This window comes from Leptidea sinapis, chromosome Z (genome assembly GCF_905404315.1).
Source record: "Leptidea sinapis chromosome Z, ilLepSina1.1, whole genome shotgun sequence".
NCBI lineage: Eukaryota > Metazoa > Arthropoda > Insecta > Lepidoptera > Pieridae > Leptidea > Leptidea sinapis.
The window spans coordinates 16,724,397-16,743,451 of record NC_066312.1 but is presented as its reverse complement, the minus strand read 5'-3'; the positions used below and the strand labels follow the sequence as shown (position 1 = coordinate 16,743,451).

The window sequence follows — 19,055 nt, the reverse complement described above, 5'->3', positions numbered from 1 at the left end:
GAGAGATAAACGTTTTAAAGTAAAATATTTGTAATAGTTCTGAATTTCTAAATTTTTTTTATAATATAAATTAAATTGTCATTTTTGTGGACAATAGCGCAATAAATTAATATTGTATTTAACTGCTAGTATTTTTATACTGATAAATAAACCGAGTCAGGCAAAGTTATTCCATAACCATCCAAAATATTAAAAAATGCACAAAGTTAATCTTATAAATTATATTATAAAGTTAATCAAGTTTTTACTTTTGTTGGCACTGGAGTGCAACCCGTATTTTTTTTACAAATGTACATCAGCAAGAGGATTTTTTTTAAATAGATCTTTGTTTTAATTGCGCCGACGAAGAATAACTTCTTGTGTGCATACATAAGTACACACTCACTTTTTTTATCCTTAAGACATAGACATATACCATCACGGACTTTTCTGTGGAATTCTATAAATAAGATACAATCCGAACAAATATGTATTGTTTTGTAATATCTCATTGGGATAGAGCAGCGAATTGGTTGAAAGCTCCCAAATGTTTTTTATCTATTATTTAATATGTTCTTGATTTATTTATAATGTAATTTGAAATATAGCATATCTTGCTTACACAATAACAAATGTTGTCAGATTACCTATACTAATATTATAAAGTTAACCTAGTTTGAAGAATGCAGAGATTACCCCTGGATCTACTCAAACGATTTATTGAAATTTCTGTTTGATTTTGAAAATCCTGTGACCAATAGAAAGCCACATTATTTGTGAAAAGCACAGGCTATTTAATGAAAAATTAAAAGACTTATTCATGATAGTCATTGGATTTCTTAAGAAAGTAAAAAAAACGGTATAACTATATATATAAATACTATATGATATATATATAATTATATGCTTTGTATGTGGCAGCATTGGAACACCAACTAAAATGGTTCTAATTTTATATATGTGGCTGAAGTAACCTTTTTCAAACACTTGGTCATCTAATGAAAATATCTAAATATTTTACTATCTTGTTGGACTACAAATTATGGTCAGTTTTAGAAGACATGGCATGACACACCAACATCAATTTTTTTAAGAAATCTCCAGACCCAGCGACTTAATTTCCCATGGATGAAGTTTAATACTTGATAGATTTATAGCCACATACTTTTAAAGGCCTGCATTAGTGTCAAGCTGTTATTTTAAATAGATACCTTTTTATTTATTGCCCGGAGTTTTATAAATAAATATACTTCAATTTTAATAAAATTACAATAAGTACTTACATTATCAAAATAAATGTATTAATATTTGCGGAAAACTTATGGTCAGCACTTTTAACTTTATTCAAGATTCTGCTATTTATTAAAAATCTGTTCTGTTATTATAATGCTGTTTGGTTGGTTGTAACGTAAACTATGACAATAGAAACAACAGTTGTATACTTAAATATAAATGTACTGGACCATATGATTGATATTAACTTATGTCAAAGTTTCATAAATTTTAATATTTCTTTATAGTAAGTAATTTTGTTTTCATCGTTTTTACTTTTAATGTTTGTAGCTATGTATTGTACAAAATATTATATTTAATGGAATACACCTAAAGCATTAACAGACTAAACACAATATGTAATTTGATATAATAATAATATAATATAATAATAAATGATTTAAACTCTGGATGTATGAAAAATATTAGAAGCCATAATAATAAAGCAATAATTGCGAGGCTTGAAATGGTACTTGAAGTAAAAATTAAATTTGTAGTTTATTATTTTATGAACGACGTGCTGACCGAAATCGAAACAAAAGAGTGAAACTCATTGTTCACTGATAAAGCAGATATTTCGATATTACAACAACTGTAGTGCATTAAACTGCAAAACAAACTCACCTTCTAATGCCAGGTACGTAGGTGAACCCGGTAACATGGGGAGTAAATTAGCATAACTTTGTCCTCGCACTTATAAGATCACAGGCCATACCGTTATTATACATGGGTCCATTAATTGCAAACACTATTTAACGTCTATTTCACAACATTTTACACAAATGTTTATTTATAAAACTTTAATTTTTGAAAAGAGGGAAAACATTGGTTTGATTACTGAGTTCTAACATCAGTCATCAACTCAATCGACCCTTACACTGTGCCGACTGCTCCGAAGTCCGAAATCCGAATCTTATATTTGCTCTACTGTCTACATACATAGTCATGAAGTAAGCCTCGATTTGCAAATGTCTATGTCACGAAAATGACACGAACTGGGAGCATTATAAAGTAGATCGCGCAAGTTTTCTAAGTAGTTGTACTCTTTCATCAAATATACCTGCTATTGCGATAGAAAGAGACGACATGGGCAATCAACCTCAATAAAAATCCATATGTAGCCGGTTTTTATTACAGTAAGGTAGTGCATGCTACTATAACATCGACAAAATATCGATAAATAAAAAAGTGTGAATATTAGAAACAATGTAAAATCATGCTGTTGGGTTAAATTAATGTAGCTCTTGACATTGAGACTCTCCTCCTCTCCTGATATTGAGACTGAATGTATCGATTATAGGGAAAAAGTATTTATTGGCTTCTATACCTATAAATAATACAATAAATAATATTTAATACGAAATTAAATTATAATAAATCTGAAATTGAATGACAAAAAAATTATTTAGTGTTCATAATTTATTCAACGATTTATACGGTCGGCAATTTTTCTTCACTAGCTAACTTTTAAAATTTTCGGATTTTAAATCTTTAACCTTATGATACATTCTAGTGAAGAAATTTGTGGTTTAATTTTTTGTTTTCTTTTTTTAATAAGGATGGATCGAAGCATTTTTTGTGAGTCTATAATTTTATTTCTGGCTAACATTGAAGATTCCTGCAAATAAACAACAGGTAATAGGTATTGTATACAAAATAATATTTAGTGTGTAAAAAATTATATAATACTATAGACTTATTTATATTCATGACAGTTGGACCAGTAGTTTACAATTAGTAATAAATAAAATTATTTTAATAGAAATTAACATAAAAACAGTAATTTTGGGTTTCCCGTTTTTTATTTCGGGTTATCTCCGGAATGACTGAACCGATTTTGTGAGAATTTCCAGTGATATAATAAGTAAACTGTAATAAAGCAAAAAAAAAAACAAAAAATGATACTTTCGATAGAAATGCGCTCTGAAGCTGAATGAAATAAATAGAGCGCAAAAAAGAATGCTGGAACAGTTTCTTCCGCCGCTTTTTCTCTCTCATTTGTTTACCACCGTGGTAGTGTTTAAAGTGACATCAAAAATAAAATTCCAAAGCAATCATCAATTTTGAGAAAATAAATGCCTTTTAATTTTCAACAGTGTAAGAAGAGCTATTAATATGTTGCTTACTTTGTATTATAAACTTTTTGTAAATAATTAGTATATTTTTAAATATGGTCATGTTTGAATAAATTAAATAAATTCCGGTCAAATGACGCAATATTGTCAGAAAAAATAAAAATATCAACTTTTTATCTTGTTCTTTATTAAAAGTAGTTGTAATGACACCAATACATTTCTTATGCGATAATTTATGTATAGCATTATAACTCAACGTCAATCTATTAATCGGAGAATAGCGTCATTGACGTGAGCGTGTGCTTTTTTCTACGAATGACATAAAAGACGTCGGCCTTATTGTCTTTAGTGGGGCATGAATATTTAATTGAACTAATAAAAAGGAACTATCAATTGCTGCTTCGAATCGATAGTGACTGAAGCTATAAGTAATATAATCTATCCTCGTAACTCCTAAGAGTTTTAACTAGATTATGATCGTAACATAGATGCAAAAGAAAAAGAAGAATCTCTTTTGTATCCTTTCGATTCTTTGTGAGTAAATATTAAGCGAGCATCCTTAAATTGCTTACATATTGCTTAACAAGAAGCCAAGAGTCATACGACCATCAATATGATATTATGTTGTTGCAAGAGATGTTTTCAGTCCAGAAAATTTCATAACATGATACTTGTTAGCATTTAACATCATGCCGTTGTTACGACACCACAATAACAAATTGTTTGTCTTCCTGTAAAAACTCTGCATCTGAATTTGAAGAAACAGGTCTAAAGATCTTTTGATCGTCAGCGAATAAGTAAACCTTAGAATTGAGTATTCTTGACGATTGTGATTCCCAAATGAGTAGTGTTCCGTTTATCGGTGCTATTTTTTTATAATATTTAACAGTACCTGCTAATTACTTTCCATAATGTAAGTCACTTGCCTCTTTGTCCCCTCTTATATAAAAATAAAATCATGTATACATTGTAGTGGCCTAAGTAACTAGCTTGTTCCTTGATAAACAGTGGTAGTATACTATATTTGTGTAGATCAGAATAAGGGCTCTAGATTTTATTCTATAGAAGATATTTATAGTGCACCAAACTAGCCCTTATTGAGCCACTAGTGAGTCGCAAAAATAATTTTAATCTAACAATCATAACGCAAAGCTGTGCGGAGCGGCAGTAGCGTCCGACATTTGCCACAACCGAATCAGCCCTTGTTCACTAGTAACAAACAAAAGACTGTTGATAACAACGTATTGTTGTTTCTTTAAATGCCATACTTAAAGTAATACCTATATATTGTTAACTTTCCCGGCGTAAATATTGAAGTGAATGTAGTTTGGACCCCGGAAGCAGAAGTGCTCATTACAATTAATTATAATTATCAGTATGGAAAAAAATGTGAATAATATATTGTGACATAAAGTTATAACTAAGCATAAACGAAGAATATGTAAAATGTTAACAAATAGACATTTTGCTTACGAATGGTTTGTTCGGACGTATGTTTCCCGCGTTTATTTGCAAGGCAGGTTTTTATTCGGAAAACTTCAGAATTATCATTGTATTGACAGTGTTGTTAACGATATTGTTAACATTTTGCATCTTCTTTGTTTATCATCAGTAATAACTTTATACCAAGTTTATTTGTAAGGCCGTATATTTGTAACTGAAACACTAAGCTGAAAGATATTTATTAATAACATATTTAAAACATAATAACATTGAGTGTCATTATTCTAAGAACTGCAATCTGGGATTGAAAGTTGACCTTAATAAAGTTATTAAATAGCAAATAAAGCGTTATTATTCTTACTTATATAGTCTATACCTGAGGTAAGAGGTTTACGCTTATACTGTAAGGTCATAAAATCCAAAAAAAAAAGTTTATACTTTATGATCTGCTGTCGGTTGTCGCCTGTCGGATTGAGATTTGAGACTGACTTCTGAATGAGGTGTGAATTGAGTTTAAAAAACGTTTACGGATAAAAATTCCCTATTAAATTAAACTTTAAAGCGCACGGGAGAGAATAATAATACTAAGGGTGCAACAAATAATTCGAAGCTTAGTTTAAGAACATACAACTTGAATAATATAGACAATCATGTTCAATATAGCTGCAAAACGTATAATAAAAGAGATCAAAGAAGTTATTAATGGTGATCAGGTAAAATTTGCCCTTTGATTTATTTACTCATAAATTGATGCACGTATTTGTATATCCAACGTAGAATTACTTACCGTGAAATTGAGGCAGATATTGCAAAATTATATTTCTTTGTATATTTGTTTATATTTCTATAAAGCGAAATAATAATTAATGTAATTTTATTGTCAATGATTCAGCATATTGACTTGGCGGTACTTTTTAAAATTATTTTACATTTCGTGTATGGGGTGCATCAGATAACAATTACACTACTACATTAGCTGGCGGTTGCAAAATTAGATTACATACACAAAATTGATTTCATATTTTTTATAACATTTTAAATTGTAATATATTGTGTCTTGTAGGGCAACAGCTGGTGCGAAGGATGTAAAATTATAATTCTTTTTTGTCAAAAAAAAAAATAACAAGACATATTGATAATCACACAATATGCTTATCTAAGTATTGCTTCTTTGTATTTATTAAAATATTCAAGTTTTTAAGATTTGCTATGACTATGGAGTATAAATTAGACTCTGGCCTCATGCTTTAAGATTTTCTTTTAATACAAACTGTTGCCCACAACTTTGTCAAGGGTGGACATCAAAATTACTAAGTAATATTATTTTATTTATATATTAACTGATTGAAATAAAAGAAGCACTAAATGTGACCCCACAATTTCTATATTACATAAGTGCTTCACTCAATTGGGTTAAGCCATTTCTAAATTTGACAATAATAAAAACCAAAATTATAATGTCATTGTAATGAGGGCGGATTAATAGTCTTCGTAATATATATTATCATATATAATAATATTTTCTTGAAAATCATCATTGACAAAGCTGTGCGAACAACTTCCTTGCGCGGTGTTTCCAGGATGGCACAATATGGGTACCTTCCCCTCTTTCCCCTGTGATTCCTCTGGTGTTGTAAGAGAACATCGGAGATGGTGATCACTTAACACCAGGTGACCCTTATACTTGTTTGTCCTCCTTTTCCATAAAAATAAATGTGCCATAGATACATGATTTTCGCTTCCGTGACCTTGAAATTTTTTGCTATATACTACCCATACTTAAGCAAATCTTTTTTTATGTATATATATCTTTTATCAGCCCCATCAGCTTTAATCAGATTAGTTGATCATTAAAATTAGTTTTGGGAGTGCACATCCAATGATGAATCAACTCTATTCACTCAAACTTATTTATTAGACACTTTCAATTGTGTATAGATTGAGGCTCTATACACAATCTTTGCAGCCGAAATGTGGAATCTTTTGTACTCAATAGATTTATACTTAGATGTGTTTTATGTCCTTCAAGTCATTGTTTATAGGCCCCAGAAGACCTTTCTATTTCTCTTCTTTGATTGTTGAGATTTCCGTGTGCCTTATGAACCATGTCTTTAGTACCTTATTTTGGTAGTGCTATAGAATTTCAATATTTGAGTAACTAGCTGAACCCCACAGTTGTATGCCATATATCCATACTGGTTTTATGATACACTTGTATATAAAGAGTTTGTTTTCCAGATTAAGTGTTGATCTTCTACCTAGGAGACCTTTTTGGCTTGGATATGATTTTGCCAAGTAAGTCTAAGACTTTGCTGGACTTGCTCTAATTGTGCACTTCTTCAGCCATACTCCAATTTTGTCCAGATATTCTTGTAATTTTGTGGATGCTATGTTTTGATCTTTATCACATGACAGGACTGCAGTGTCGTCTGCATAGGCTACAGTCACAACTTTTTCTGAGATGGTTTGTCAGCAGTATAGATGGTATACATGATGGGACCCATCACTGAGGCCTGGAGTAATCCTGTTTGTATTTGTCAGATGGAGGAGTGACAATTCTCGCATTTAACTTGGAAAATTCTGTCTTGCAGGTTGGACTTCAAAATCATGTATGCAGTATTCGGCAGATGGAGCTTAAGTTAATATTTCTATATTGAGCCATATGGGGTACAGCCTGCTGTATGTATGTCAAAAAAGCAGTATTCCTTTCTTTCCAGACTGTATGTGCTACTGAGTGTATTTATTCTACAGTAAGTGAACTGGAATCACATTTTATTCCTCAAGCAATGGAATAAGGTGTCTTAGGACCAGTTTCTTGAAGATTTTGACAATATAAGAAGCTGACTGAAGCGGACTGATAAGCCTGTATGATGTGACTTCTGTAGATTTTCCATGTTTGGCCACCATGTTAATTGTGGACCTTAACCTTTCACAATTTTGGAATATATTGCATTGTAGAGGATTATCAGCAGAACTATACCTTTTTTTGGTAATTGTTTAAGGAATTCTGCTGTGACAAGATCAATTCCTTGTGCTTTTTTTGCTGTTGATGCATAATAGTCTTTTTTTACTTCTGCTATTGTAACTATGTGAGACATTTGTTGGTCACTATTCAGGATTTCATCAATTTCCTCTTCTGTATGCATAAAGTCACTTTTGTTTGGGTTGAATATGTCCTTAAGAAAGTTGGCAAATAGCTCTGCTTTATCTTGGGGTTTTCATGACCAGATGCTTTTAGCTTGTCTTATTGGAGGCATATGTTCTTTTGGCCTTTTTAATGAATTAGTCATGTTCCAAAGTATATCCTCTGCTTTATATGGAGAGTGTCCTTAATTTGTCTTGCAAGGTACTATTCTCATTTACCCTGAGTTTTATTTTAAGAGCATTTTTCACTTTGTTGAGTGCATTTTTTTGTGTTGATTTTTGTTGGTGTGCCACTGGTGTTAAGAAGTCTTCTTTTCATGGCTGTCAGCTCTTGTATTTCCAGAGCCTGACTTTGTGGTTTGGATTCTATATATGGGGTTGATAGCCAAGCTGCTTTTTGTGTTAGATTAGTGGTATACCTTGCAACATCCTCTCTCCTCTTCCGTTTGAGGGATATACACAAGTTAACATTTTCTTCAATGGTTTATGGTTATATAGAGACTCTTGTGGGTCTTTCCAGATGACTGTGGAACTTAATGTGCATATCACAGGTGTATGGTATGAGGAGCCATCTAGACATGATTCCACTTTTATGTAGAGTCCTGATATCCCTTTGTTGATAAAGAAGTTGATCAGTTCCAGACTTTAGCAAATTTGTAAAAAAATATTTTAATTAATTTGTATCAGCCTAATAGTAATCAGCTTAATAGTAAGAAGAAAAATATAGTTCAACTAGTCTGTACTTTATTTGTATTTTATATATGCCTTTAATATTTTACTCTTTCCTTCCAGTAAGTTTCAGTTAATTTGTCCTCTAATTAGTTGTATTTTATCTGACTTCCACATTTACAATTCTTAGTAGATACTAGTTATATTTGTTAATTTTCTGTGGAAAGACACAAGTTCCAGGTTTCCTACTCAGAGTTTTTGATCATCAGGTTTTTGAAGTACTAGTAATAGATGGGTACTTAAAAGATACTGGTGGCCTGTGTGAGTTATTATTTCTTTGTAGAAACTATGTGTATTATAAGGTGATTGTTGTGAGCAGACTAGGAGTGTGTATACCCATCAGGATAAAATAATGAGTTGCCTTACAAAACAAAACAATAACAACAACATATTTAACAGCAGCGCCTATTTCAGCCGTGAAGCAGTAATGTGTAAACATTACTGGGTTTCGGTCTGAAGGGTGCCATAGCTAGTGAAATTACTGGGCAAATGAGACTTAACATCGTATGTCTCAAGGTGACGAGCGCAATTGTAGTGCCGCTCAGAATTGCACTGCATTGTAATGGGTGGGGAGTATCAATTACCATCAGCTGAACGTCCTGCTTGGTCATCCCTTATTTTCATAAAAAAAAACTAAATTCCATAAAAAGTGTGTTAATTAAGTTGAAGCTATGATTTATATTGACATGTAAAATTGTATATTATATTGACAAAATATGCTTCTGGTGTTAGAGGAAAGTTAAATCATTAGTTATTAATTGTTGTGATTGTCATAAATAACAGGTTTTTTTTATTGTTTCAAGGTTGAAGATGCTGCTCTCAAACTTGAGTTGGTGAATGACAATTGGATGGATCTTCGAGGTGAATTTAAGGGACCACCAGATACACCATATGAGGGTGGAGCATTCAAACTAGAAATAAAAGTTCCAGAAACATATCCTTTTAACCCACCAAAGGTATTTGTAAACACAATTTTGAATCTATTTATATGTATCCCATTATATTTATATTAACAAACAAATGGCTAGTTTTGAAGTGAAGTGTTAATATGGATATTCATCTGCAGCATGCTCCTGACCTCAGTATATGTGGCCTTCTGTCTTGTTTTCACACATATCAGTGTATGTGGCTGGCGTGGCTTTTCATTTTATGATCTTTTTATGGAAAAGGAGGACAAACGAGTGTATGGGTCACCTGGTGTTAAGTGATCACCACCGTCCACATTCTTTTGCAACACCAGAGGAATCAAAGGAGCATTGCCGGACTTTAAGGAAGGTGTACAACCTTTTTTTGAAGGTGCCCATGTCGTATCGTCCCGGAAACGCCACACAGGTAAGGTCTTTCCACAGCTTTGTTGTACATGTGCTTGTTCTTCCATGGAAGAAAGCTCCTTGAAAACCGCACTGTGGAGGACCGCCACACATCCAGATGGTGAGGATGATATTCTTATCTGTGGAATTCGACGGCAGGAATCAGGTGAAACAACTCTTCGGAACACTCGCCTTTATAAATGCGGTAGAAGACACACAATGAAGCGACATCTTTACGCAACGCCAATTGATCCAGCCGTTCACAGAGCACTGGGTCCCCGACAATTCGTGCTGCTCTGCGTTGCATGCGTTCAAATGGAACAAGCTGATACTGGGGTGTGCTAGACCAGAGTTGACAGCAATACTCCATGTGTGGCCGGACCTGGGCTTTGTAGAGCGGTAGACGCCCAGCTTCTTCGAAGTCAATTTGGCTTTGCTCTCCAGATGGCCACGGATTTTTCACTCGCTCAAGATTTCGAGACCCAGTATTCCGATACTAGGCAAGACTTTAAGGGAAGCGTTGTCGTAGAGCGGTGATACGACAAATGGTGTTTTTTAGTGGTTAACGCGCAAACTGGAGTCTTCCGGTGGTTTTATCTCTTTCTCTAGTCTATACACACAGGCACAGTTACTTTGGATTAAGAGGTGTGTTGGTATGTGTTTCTCAAATACAAAAACGCAAACAATTTTCAGATTGATAGTCACATTTAGTGATAGTTATGTTCATGTGTAATAATGTTTCCTAAGCTCATGATGGCATAAATTGCAAACACCATAGTATGGTTTTAAGATTAAGGTTAATAGCCTATAGGTTTATAATAAAAAAATATTAAAACTTTATATTATTTCACCTCTTTATCCATTATTTACATATTTTGGTAGTGGTATCTTATTTTTAGTACATTAATAAATCTAGTGTATGAACTGAATATATCGATTGAAATGGATCCCTTTTTGGTGAAAGTGTCCCACCATCATTCTCCACTTTTCTCTCTCTCTAGGCCAAAACTCCATCAGTCTTTGCCAGCAACTTTAGTTATATTGTCTGCCCATTGTTCTTTTTCCCAGTGCTCCAGGAAACTTTGTTGATGGTCATATCAGTCCACCTTTTGGCCTTGTACCTTGTGATATGGCCTGCCCATGCCATTTCAAATTCATATTCCTTATTGCTTCATTTCTAACTATATCTATTTTCTTTAGCTTTAAGATGTTCCTTTCCATTGTGTTAGGTTGTAATAATTTTATTTTTTATTTTAATGCTGAAAACCCACTTTAGGCAACCATATGTTAGTGGAAAAAGTCTCTATGACAGTCTAATTTTGTGGCATGCTGTAGTTACCTTTTCCTATTTCTTTACGACCCAGGAGCTTTTCCATGAACAGTTGACACTTTTATCCACCTCTTTATCATTACTGTCCTGACTAGGGGATACTTGTTTTACGAAGGTAGATGTACTCATTGACATATTCAATGGGGTTATGTTGTCTACTTAGGTTTATTTCTATCGGCCATTTGTCACGTCTTTGATTTTACTTGTATTTATGTGTTATCCTACCTTAATGCTCTCACTGTTGAAAGTCTGTATCATTTGTTATAGTTCTGAATCTTACCTCGCAAAGACAACGATGACATCTGCAGATCTGCTGACATTCTTAGTAGACCAAAATGTTTAGCACTAACCCAAATTTTCTTTTTATTCCAGTTGATGTTTTGGGATATATCATTCAGTACAGCTATGAAAAGTTTAGCAGGGTCACTCTTGCTGAACTCCTCTATCTATTCTTTTTATTCTCCCTTTGTTTCTTATCTTATCTTTCTACAAATGGTTATCATAATGGTCTCCTCTATATTACAAGATTCTAGTGCTTTCCATATGTAGGTTTGTCAATTACAATATTTAATGTACTTCCGCACCAAATGAAATAGCCGTGGGTTGGCCCTGTTTATTATTAATACACACTTACTTGGTGACACTAAATGCTAGTGATGTTGAACAAATCTAACACTTGCACTCAAATTTACAATGAGCTTATAAATATTATGAAGCTACACATTTTTAAATCCCAATATTATAACTGATTAGTATAATATTTACAATTATATTTGTGTTTATTTTAAATAATGTTCTTGCAGGTACGATTCATGACAAACGTTTGGCATCCTAATGTATCTTCAGTGACCGGCGCGATATGCTTAGACATTCTAAAAGACCAATGGGCGGCAGCACTTACCTTAAGAACAGTAATGCTTTCAATACAGTCATTATTAGCTGCAGCTGAGCCAAATGACCCACAAGATGCAGTTGTAGCAACACAGTATAAAGAAAATCCAGAGTTGTTTGCCAAAACCGCAAAACATTGGACAAATATTTATGCAGGAGGCCCTAATCATGTTTGGGAATTTAATCGTAAAGTGGAAGTCCTAATTGATATGGGAATTGAGGAACACAAAGCGAGAGTAGCACTTTCCACTAATGATTGGGACATTGAAAAGGCTACAGAACACCTCTTTAGTTAAACATATAGTCAAAATACATAATTTAATGTACTTAAGTTACAAAGAATATCAATTTTCCCTGGCTCACATGTTCAGAATTTCCAATTTATTTTTTATATTGTTTTTTGACAATTTTGTTTTAATGATTTGATTTAAAGCAGTTATTTAATAGCTAACACCTCACCTAACTATCTATGTACCCAGATATGCCCAGGATCTACAGACCAATGTGAAGGTTCATTCATGATTTATAATTAGTCTATTTATATGAGCTAGAAGTTTTACCCACTGGTTAGGTTGCGTATGATTTTTTTAATGAAAATATGGGACGAGGCGAGCAGGTCGTTCAGCTGATGGTACTTGATACGTCCTGCCCATTACAATGCAGTGCCGCATGTTGAAAAACCCCAAAAATTCTGAGCGGCACTACAATTGCGCTCGTCACCTTGAGACATAAGATGTTAAGTCTCAATTGCCCAGTATAAATAATAATAGTAATATTTCACTAGCTACGGCGCCCTTAACACCGAAACACAGTAATTCTTACACATTAATGCGTCACGGCAGAAATAGGCCCCATAATAGTACCCATAATCTAGCCAGCATCTTGTACAAAGGAGCCTCCCACTGATGGAATAACGTTGCTGAACTACTATAAGGTCAGAAAAAAACACTAAGCGTATTTTCGAAATTTCACAATTTTTAATCATCAACAACTACTGCAACAAATCCATTAATGTCCCAAATTTTAATTGCGACTCGTGAGTCATTAGAGCTACTCAATTTGGGGAACCGGTAAATATTTAAAAAAAAATGAGGTAATCTGTTTTATTTATTTCAACAATGCTTTTGCTTGCTCTTTTTAATGATATTACATCCAGCCAGACGAGAATTAATAGTGCAACAAAAGATATACATACATAATATGATAAGTTTTTTATCAGACATTTATAATAAACAACTCATGTGATTGTCTTCTTTTACAAACTATACTCGAAATATGGAAGATACTACTAATCACACCATAATAAGCTTTTATGATTATATACATCAATAAGTAGCAATGTGAAACATTTATTCAGTTCATATTCGATTCGGACAGCGGCAGTAGACACACGACTCAGAGGAAAAGTGTGCTTACTTGCTTGTCTTTAAGCACACTTTTGCCGTTCCGCTATCAGACTTCAAATGATATGTTCCTATACCAAGAACGTCATTGCTGATAACATATACTATTCATATACCGAAATATTGTTTGTTTGTCATATTATTAACACACTGTTATTGAGTAGCAGTATGCAATGATTCCGTCCACTGGGATAATTGGGGTTTGGTTATCTCACAGACTTAGAATATACTAGGCGTATAGACGATCTGACAGCCCGATAATTTATCGACAATTTTTGATTTGTCAATATGTGCCTTACGGCCGTTCCCAATATTCAGTCTATCTCAAGAGATAAAAATCTTAACTATCGTTGACTTTTCTGTTCAGCTTCAGATTATTGACAGATAAATACTGACAGTAGAAGGTAGTAATTTATCTCTTATCTGTAGATAGTATATTGGGAACGGCCGTTAGCTACCTGTTAATTAAAATAGTAACGAGCTTATGACAAACATGGCTAACTGTTTACGACTTTTCAATCTAAATAGGTTTCAGTAATAATGATTCTCTTTCCTTTATGTCTTGCCGTATCTCTGTTAGATTCTTCTTCTCTCTCGCACACTTTCTTTGTCAATACGCTTGTATTTTAAGTCTATGAGTGATCTTGGTTAGGTTGTCTGTTAGCTATAACAATTATATAGTTGATTAATTGAGCAACTATTCGGACAAAACTGTACCAAATCTTTAAATTATAATTTGGTAGTATATAATACAGGGCTATTGGGAAATATATGAGTAGGTAAGATTGATTGTAATAGTATAAATATACTTGCTTTATCCAGTCATCAGAACAGTGTGAGTAGTTTAATATTTAATTAGATCAATGTTCTATATACAAAATTTAAGACTTTTCTGCATACATTTAATGATAAAATATCCATTGTTTAGAACTGTTGTTGTAGTAGTTAAAAACTATGTTAAATTTTACGCTTAAAGTAACAGTTACAAGAGAATGTTATATATTTATTAAATTTAAAACAGGCATATAATAGATTCATACTAAGTTATTACTACTTTCACTGTTTTTGCTGTATACTGGATGCCTAAAAGCAGCAGCCTTAAATATGTATGTGTGATACGTGCAGTTCATGTTAATAGTATTAAATTTATAAAGATAAATGTTATTTATAACTGCAATAGTGAAATAAACTTATATATCCAGCTTGTAATGAAATAAATACATTTGTTTATTACAAATGATAATAATATATGTAAAATTATTTGAAATGTATTATATAATGTACATAAAAATTGTTATTTTTAAGAAGATAAACATAATAAAATGCTTTTTCTGGCAACATTTGACAACAAATATCGTAGATATTTTTATATTACCTAATTGCATAAATTGTAAAGTACATAAAATAGCAAATGTAACGATAGGATTAAAAGCATATTATGTTTTTCTTAATACACAGCCCAATCTGCATAAAGCATTGATTTATGCACAAATTTAAACAGGGCTATTGTGACTGGTTGCATTCGGTTTATTGTTATAGTAAAATAAACCATATTTTTGCTTAGTTCTAGTTATTATGGATTGTATACATTTGTTATTAAATTACTTTAGAACATTGTTAGTTGTGATATAATAATATAACACAATGAGAACATATAATAATAATATATATATCCACATTATATCAATGCCCATAAGTTTTATAGTCAATTTATTTGTGGTGTATTTTTAGGCCAAGAGCTGATGAATTTAATTCCATCACAATATAGCTGATTATAGTGAGAAATTTGACATACTAAATACTTTAAATTCCAAATTACATTGCATAAAAATTATTGAACAATATTCGATAAAAATAAAAAGGTGTGAGATACACCTTTTTATTTTTTCAAATTTGATTATTACTTTATTCAATTATATTTGTTGCTATTTCTTGTGAAAGCTGATTGGTTTCTGAATAATTTAATTACCTATTTTGATAAATATAATATAAATATTCTCATGATCGTCATTTTTTTGGTGTACACATTGAATTCGTAGAAGGTACTCTCCTTTGGGAACAATTAAAAAATTCGGTATAAATTGTACTTTTGTTTGCCCTTTTGTTTGAATGTTTTTTATGGATGTACAGGACAATCGTGCGCACGGGTCACTTGATGTTAAGTGATCCCCGCCGCCCACATTCTCTTGCGACACCAAAGGAATCACAGGAGCGTTGCCGCCTGCCTTTAAGATGTACACGCTATTTTGAAGTTAGCCATGTCGTATTGTCCTGGAAATACCACCCAAGGAAGCTTATCCCACAGTGTGGTTATATGTGGAAGAAAGTTACTTGACAACCGTACTGTAGAGAAAGGCCACACCTCCAGATGGTGGGGATAATATTTTAATTTGTGGCGTGTCGTGCGTAGATGGAATTCGACGGCAGGAAACACGTCAAACAGCACTTCGGAACACCCATTGATAAACGCGGTAGAAGACACTGACGCGACGCCTCTACGCAAGCCCAGGTCATCTAGCCGTTCACAGGGCACTGGATTCCCAATTATTCGAGCAGCTCGGTTTTGCTCGCGGTCTAATATGGTTCGAGCTGATACCAGGGTGCACCGGTGATGACAGCAATACTCCATTTATGTAGACCGCGTGTGGGCCGGTCGCTTGAAGTATTGACGTGCTCTATTTGTAACGCTCAGGTTCTTTGAAGCAAATTTGGCTTTGTCTTTCAGATGACCGTGGAATTGGCAATTTGCTTGGTAGCGCTTTTTGCCATACACGTTAAAAGGCGTTTCGAAATCTACAGACAACTGCCAGGCCTTCTCCCTTGCTATTGATAGCCGCCGCCCATCTATGTGTTAGGTATACAAGATCGCCAGATCAACTGGTGACCAAGAGTTGGCAGTTAACAAAGCCTTCCATAGTTTTGAAAAGCAGGGAGATAACGGCATGTAGTTATGCCCTGATAACGTATGTGTTAGATTCATTATCATTAATCATTTAAGTAGTAAGGGTGTGAAAGCATGACAAAACAAATTAAAATTCCCAATTATAATATTAGTTACGATGTTCCTTATGGAATAGCAGATCAAACAAGCGAACCGGTCACTTGATCATACTCTTGCAACACCAGAGGAATCACAGGAACATTGCGACCTTTTTTGCCGGGAAGTACACATAGGTATATATCGTATCGTTTTGGAAACACCGCGCGAGGATTTCCATTGCATAATAAAGACCATTGATATCCGCTGTGTAGAGGAATGCCTCACATCCTTTATAACATTGTAAGGATGATATAAATACTGAAACAAAGAAAAAAAAAATTTAAAATATAAAAAGTTATTCAAAGTGAAAAATCTCCATTGACTGCAATACAGTCCTTTAAACGTTGAGGCCAGTTATCAATAGAAGCATGCTCTCTTTCCATCGGAAAATTCTTCACTGCCAATCGTACGGATTGTTTTATGGACTCCAAATTATCATGGCGTATAGAGCAACTTCAATTCCTCTCTAAAAATCATATCGATAAAATCTTTTGCTTTCGTACAAGATTTCTTCGAACTCCCCTTACTGCTTTGACCACCTTTTTCGTACGAACACTACGTGGAAGGCCAGGTCTCTTTCTGTCAAAAACAGAGGAGGTCTCATTGTACTTATTTAAAGCCCGGTACACAAATATTTTACTAATACCAAGCGTGTGGAGAGTGTTTAAAATTTAATTTAGCTCCATACCTACTTTGTGTAATGCAATCACAGCGATTCGGTTCTCTTAATCACCCCACTCCATTGTAATATCGCAAAATATTGTATAATGAATTGGCGCCAAAATGAGAAAACTCAATGAACAGTCATATTAAAATGACAGATTCCAAATTCAAATGTAATATTTTTTTATTTTTAATTGTAACAGTATATTCCGCATCGCCCAGTAGCTCCGCCTTGCGCGCTTAGCTCTGGCTTCTAAATTGCCGCGGAATTAACAAGGCACAAGAGGAATGTTCTCAAAGATCACATAATCCACTATGGTAGACGATTTTTTTGATGGTTAACGGACAAACTTGAGTCATTAGGGAGTTAAACTGTACGAGTGTCGTTTTAACCCCGCGAACTACACAAGAGAGGTTGAATAGTTGATTTACTAACTGTTTCTAGAAGCCATGACGATTGCCATACGATCGTTGAGCTGGCAATCTTGTAGACATTTTTAGAACCGCCAATCAGCTCCGGAAAGATTAAAATGTTTTGCCCTATACTTCCCCGGAGCGTATTAAGAATAGGGGAGTCCCAGACCCAAGGGTGACGTAAGAGGCGACTAAAGGATATTCGATGTTGGAGAATCACATTGTCATGTCCTATGACGTACCTACATGCCAGACTCGACCGGATTAGTACCAGACTTTCAGAAAACCGACCTGAAGACCCCCGGGATATGGGGCCGATTCCTGATGACACACCCAAAAGTCCGCCTACGTTTCTGTGCTTCCTCTGGTGTTGCCGGAGACTGAGTGATGGTAAACACTTACCACGAGGTGACCCAATCAATACATTTCTAAGATTGTTAAATGTCATAAATTTTATCTTTACCTTGGCTACGTGCCAATAAAATTTTGTAGAGAAAACTTATTTTATCATGTTTTAGATTTTTGGGAGTTCGAGTGTTGACTCAATCGAGCTTTCCTTTTTATCGAGTCAAGCTTATGTACCGTCTTTAAAAGCACGAGTCCGCACTATATATAGTTATATACCGCTTCTTTAAACGCTTTTCACAATGATGATGGTAAAATAGAACTTATAGGTAGATACCTAAATAACAAAAAAACATAAGAGTATTGGTGAACTTTGGCCCATTGATTAGTGACCCTCACAACTGCTTGGAATCCGAGTAAGAGCAAACGTTTGTTTTCTCTTAGTCCGATGTCTATGACACACTCTTATACAAATTATCTTGACCCAAAGTAGGCATAACCTATGGGAGCAAGACAACGATATAATTATTTAATGCAATATACTTACTCAAACATATAAATACAAATAAAAATCCATGACTCGGAGACAGACATACATGGGGCTGTCAGCACCTATCAATAGGATGTTAACTTTATATAATAGCATAAATAAAGTTCTCGACATTGATATAGTGATAGTTTTCCTAAATTTAAAAAAAAGATAACGGACTATTTTCACTCACAATATAGTGACGAATTGGTTTAGTATCTTTTGAGTATTTCGTATTATTTCATTTTATTCGTATTGAGGTTTCTGAAAAATTTAATTATTAGGTTTCTTTGATTTTATTTTTAATTTAGCTCTAATTGTGTATTATCTGTTCATTGTTCTAGATTTAGAAAATTTTATTATTAGAGGTTTTTCGTTTTATTTTTAACTTAGCTCCAATTTGTGTGTTATTTGTTCATAGTACTAGATTTAGAAAATTTTATTATTAGGGTTTTTCGTTTTATTTTTAACTTAGCTCCAATTTGTGT

At 33.5% G+C, this 19,055-nt stretch overlaps 2 protein-coding genes across 3 annotated transcripts in view; one reads left to right on the top strand and one right to left on the bottom strand.

Annotated features, from left to right (window-relative positions):
- The window catches only part of LOC126978735 (discoidin domain-containing receptor 2-like), a 92,967-nt gene extending 90,843 nt beyond the window's left edge, over positions 1-2,124 (bottom strand). For both annotated transcript variants that reach the window (XM_050827779.1, XM_050827780.1), the window contains exon 1: positions 1,876-2,124. The gene's annotated coding sequence lies outside the window, so the exon portion shown is untranslated. The remainder of the gene's footprint in view (positions 1-1,875) is intronic.
- A 3,105-nt stretch (positions 2,125-5,229) lies between these two features.
- Positions 5,230-15,581, top strand: LOC126978744 (ubiquitin-conjugating enzyme E2-22 kDa). Its single transcript, XM_050827793.1, has 3 exons — positions 5,230-5,482; positions 9,446-9,598; positions 12,086-15,581. Exons 1-3 carry the CDS (start codon positions 5,420-5,422, stop codon positions 12,467-12,469), a joined length of 600 nt encoding a protein of 199 aa, XP_050683750.1. The 5' UTR covers positions 5,230-5,419; the 3' UTR covers positions 12,470-15,581.
- Positions 15,582-19,055: the final 3,474 nt, after the last annotated feature.

Coding starts and splice junctions, on each gene's coding strand:
- LOC126978744 (XM_050827793.1), top strand. CDS start 5,420: ATGTTCAATATAGCTGCAAAACGTATAATAAAAGAGATCAAAGAAGTT. Junction 5,483..9,445: donor AAGTTATTAATGGTGATCAG/GTAAAATTTGCC, acceptor TATTGTTTCAAG/GTTGAAGATGCTGCTCTCAA. Junction 9,599..12,085: donor ATCCTTTTAACCCACCAAAG/GTATTTGTAAAC, acceptor ATGTTCTTGCAG/GTACGATTCATGACAAACGT.